This window comes from Mus pahari, chromosome 12 (genome assembly GCF_900095145.1).
Source record: "Mus pahari chromosome 12, PAHARI_EIJ_v1.1, whole genome shotgun sequence".
Lineage (NCBI taxonomy): Eukaryota > Metazoa > Chordata > Mammalia > Rodentia > Muridae > Mus > Mus pahari.
Window position 1 is genome coordinate 964,586 of NC_034601.1, and position 3,659 is coordinate 968,244.

The window sequence follows — 3,659 nt, forward strand, 5'->3', positions numbered from 1 at the left end:
GAGAGAGAGAGAGAGAGAGAGAGAGAGAGAGAGAGAGAGAGAGAATAGCAGGGTTATAAGGTGAGTAGCTCTTGGAGTAGGGGAAGAAGTGAGAAGAACTAGGATGCTAGCATGAACTTTGAAATTTGAAACAGGTACTTGTACTAAAGGAACCTGAAGGCTGGATGTGCTTTGGTATGTTAATAGTCAACACAGATAGCCACTTGTCCCTTCAGCCAGGATAAGGAAAATGACTTCTTTTGATATAGGGAACCAGCTTCACAAGTTTTTTGTTTTTGTTTTTTTTTCAGAAACAGGGTTTCTCCAGGTAGCCCCGACTGTCCTGGAACTTGCTCTGTAGACTCAGAAATCTGCCTATCTCTGCCTCCCATGTGTTGGGATTAAAGGTGTGAGAAACCATTGCCTGACTCCTGAACTCCAGGTTGAGTCTATTTCTGGATATTTGCACTGCTTTTTGGAGTTTGGGGAATTGGATTCTCCTTTGGACCTAACTCTGAGATGGGGTCTCATGTAGCCCGGACTATCTCGAATTTGCTCTATAGCAGAAAATGATCTTGAACTCCTGCTCCTGATCATCCTACCTCAATCTAGTCTAACAGATCGGGTACACTGGTATGCTCGTAATGGTGCATCTTTGATAACATTTATTGTTGTTACTTAATAAGAAGTCTGTTCCTGTGAGGCGAGCTTGCTCCTCTGGAGCGGGTTTGCTCTAACTTTATATTATAGAACATGGATAACAAACAGCAGGTGCACAATACATAATAGGCATTCACAATGCTCATTGAATTCTAGCTACAGGTTTGGAGAAGGCTAACGTGCTTAAGACGGACCTGAGCGTTTCAAGTTCTGCTGCGAAGTTATCAGACACGGAAAAACTGCAGCCAACAACCGGGGTGGAGGCTTTCTGAGAGAACATGTAATAAGATGTAATTTTCAGGGTCAAGGGAGGGCATCCACGCGGGGCATACCGGAATCTGATACTGACGCCGCGATGTCTGCTGGGGTTTGTAGTCCCTGTCAGGGCAAGGCTCGCGAGAATACGGTTGCTACACTCAGCCAAAACATTCACAAGTAAAGTGCGGCATTCGTTCCTACATCACAAAATTCCAATACAGGGGAAAGTTACAAACTGACATCCTCATAGTCTAGCACTCGTACACGTTGGCGTAGGTTCTACGGTTCGGAGACCGAGGCGCGTGCGCAATGCTTACGCTCTGCGTGCTGCCGATGCCTCGCCCCCGGAAGACGCGACCGGCGAGGCGGGCCAGGGACGGTCTGCGCAGGCGCAGTGTCCCCGGGCCAAAATGGCTGCGTGGTGTTCCCCACGCTGGTTGAGGGTGGCAGTGGGGACCCCCCGGCTGCCGGCTGCAGCGGGGAGAGGGGTCCAGCAGCCCCAGGGGGGCGTAGTGGCAACATCCGTGTGTCGCAGGCTGTGCGTCTCTGCCTTCGGGCTGTCCACGGGCGCTCACGGCCCCCGGGCGCTGCTGACATTGAGACCCGGTGTCCGCCTCACAGGTGAGGGAGGCTTCCAGCTCTGGAGTCGAGGCTCCTGGGATTAGAAAGGGCGACTCGGCTCCATCTGATGACCAGGGTAGCGGGATGGAGATGCCTTCCGGCCCAAGAGAGGAATTTCTGGGGACACAGGCAAGCAGGAGGCAGAGAGGCCAAGGCGCTGGCTACCCAGAAGCCGTCGAGGGGAAAGAGCTGCGTGGAGCCGGAGGTGTTGAAACGCTCCGAACGCCATGAACCTTCACCCCTGTCAACAGTTCACCTCTCTGTCCAGGCTGCTGCCCCCTTGTCAGAGCCCTTCCCTTTTTCTTCACGTTCTAGCTTGTAGTGGAAGATGTAACTGCCATTTAGTGAGTGCTAGGCACCCAGAAATTCAGGGAGATGTAGGTGCTTGTCCTTATTAAGGTTAGAGAATGTGATGGATTGTCATTTCATAGCGTTCATCCTCAATATCACGTGGTATAATGGAAGGGCATTTATCAGTCTTTTAGAATCCTTGTCAGTGAATGCAATAATGGAGTCTAACATTTATTAAACATTGTATAGGAAGTATGATTTCACTCCTTGGAGAACATTTCAACATGAAAGGCATTGTTTAACCATTCCGTTTTATGGAGAAACAGGTTTAGATGTTAAAAAACATGAAAAAGTCACAAAGCTAAAAAGTGGTAGTCTTGGTGTGGCACATACCTTATAGCTGGAGGGGATGCCAAATCAGTGTGCATTAAGCTGTGAAGTGGTTTAGCCACGAGCTTTTCTTTCTCTTTAAAAAATATTTTTTTAAGTTATTTTGAGTTATGTATATGTGTATCTGTGTGTGGGTATGTGCTCTTAAGTCCAGGTGCCCAAGGGGGCCAGAGGCATCTGATCCCCTGAGTTATTTGCTGCTAGACTTAGGGCCTAGTAGGAACTGAACGTATGTCCTCTACAAGAGCAGTATGTGCCTTTAATTGCTGAGCCATCTTTCCAGGTGTCATGATAGTTCCTTATACTGTGTTATTGCTTCATTTTCAGTGAGAGGGAAGGAAGCAAGCAGTGAACTTTATTTTGGGTAGTTCTAGGGATCAAGCATAGGGCCTCATTTATGCCTTAGAGTGGTTTTGAAATTATGTATCCTTGTGTGAGAGAGAGAGGGAGGTGCATGTCCACAGGCTCTAAGTATTACTTCTGTATGAAAGCATGACTGAAGAACTACAGTTGGCTTTCCTCAAGTCAGCCCATAGGCTACAGTGGGCATATTTTATCTCAAGTGACTAGATATATGTGGACATGGCATCTTGTAGTGGTGTATCCTGACACCACATCTAAGGTCATCAGTTTGGCCCTAAACTTTAGTCTGTGATCATTCCTAAAGTCTGATTTATGAAAATCAGATGGCATAAAAATGTCCCAAGCAGGGGCTGGAGAGATGGCTCAGCTGTTCAGAACGCTGACTGCTTTTCCAGAGGACCCAGGTTCAATTTCATTTCCCATCACCCATATGGTAGCTCTCAGCTGATTGTGGCTGTAGTTCCAGGGGATCTGACACCTCTTCACAGACATACATTCAGTCAAAATACTGAAACATAAGAACTAATAATAAATCATAAAAAAAGAAATCTCCCAACCAGAAAGAAATCAGCAAGTAGCTACTGGATTAGGCATTCTTAAACCAACATGAAGACTAGTCCTATTCTGGGTTCAAAAAACAAGACATCTACTGGACATACTTTGTAGAGAAAAAAACCCAGATATTTCCTAATAGTTGTTAATCATTGGCCTTTAGAATAGAAAAAAGCATCCGCTGTGTAATAGTTACCTGTGGTTATTCACAGTTTCCTTGAGCTGCCTGCTGATATCCTAGAAGCTGGTACAGCTGACAAGCCCTTGCCACTACTAGACTCATCCTCCTGATAATGGAAGGGGTGAGGTGTACGGGAATACAGCTAGGTAGGTAGCAAGGAAAGAGGTCCAATATAGGGTCACCAAGAACCGAGGTCTAATGTCTTCTCTGGGAGTGACTGAAGAGACAATCACAATCTCATAACACCTGCCATTTTAATCACATTCTGATTATTCCTGCTCATTTTTTTTGTTTTGTTTTGTTTTGTTTTGTTTTGTTTTGAGACAGGGTTTCTCTGTGTAGCCCTGGCTGTCCTGGAACTCAC

General features: G+C 46.5%; 1 protein-coding gene across 1 annotated transcript in view; it reads left to right on the top strand.

The window, feature by feature from the left end:
- The first annotated feature begins 1,287 nt into the window (after positions 1–1,287).
- Positions 1,288–3,659, top strand: part of Dnaja3 (DnaJ heat shock protein family (Hsp40) member A3) — a 24,169-nt gene continuing 21,797 nt past the window's right edge. The window contains exon 1 of the mRNA XM_021209925.2: positions 1,288–1,518. Coding sequence (XP_021065584.1) covers positions 1,308–1,518 — 211 coding nt within the window. The 5' untranslated portion in view covers positions 1,288–1,307. The remainder of the gene's footprint in view (positions 1,519–3,659) is intronic.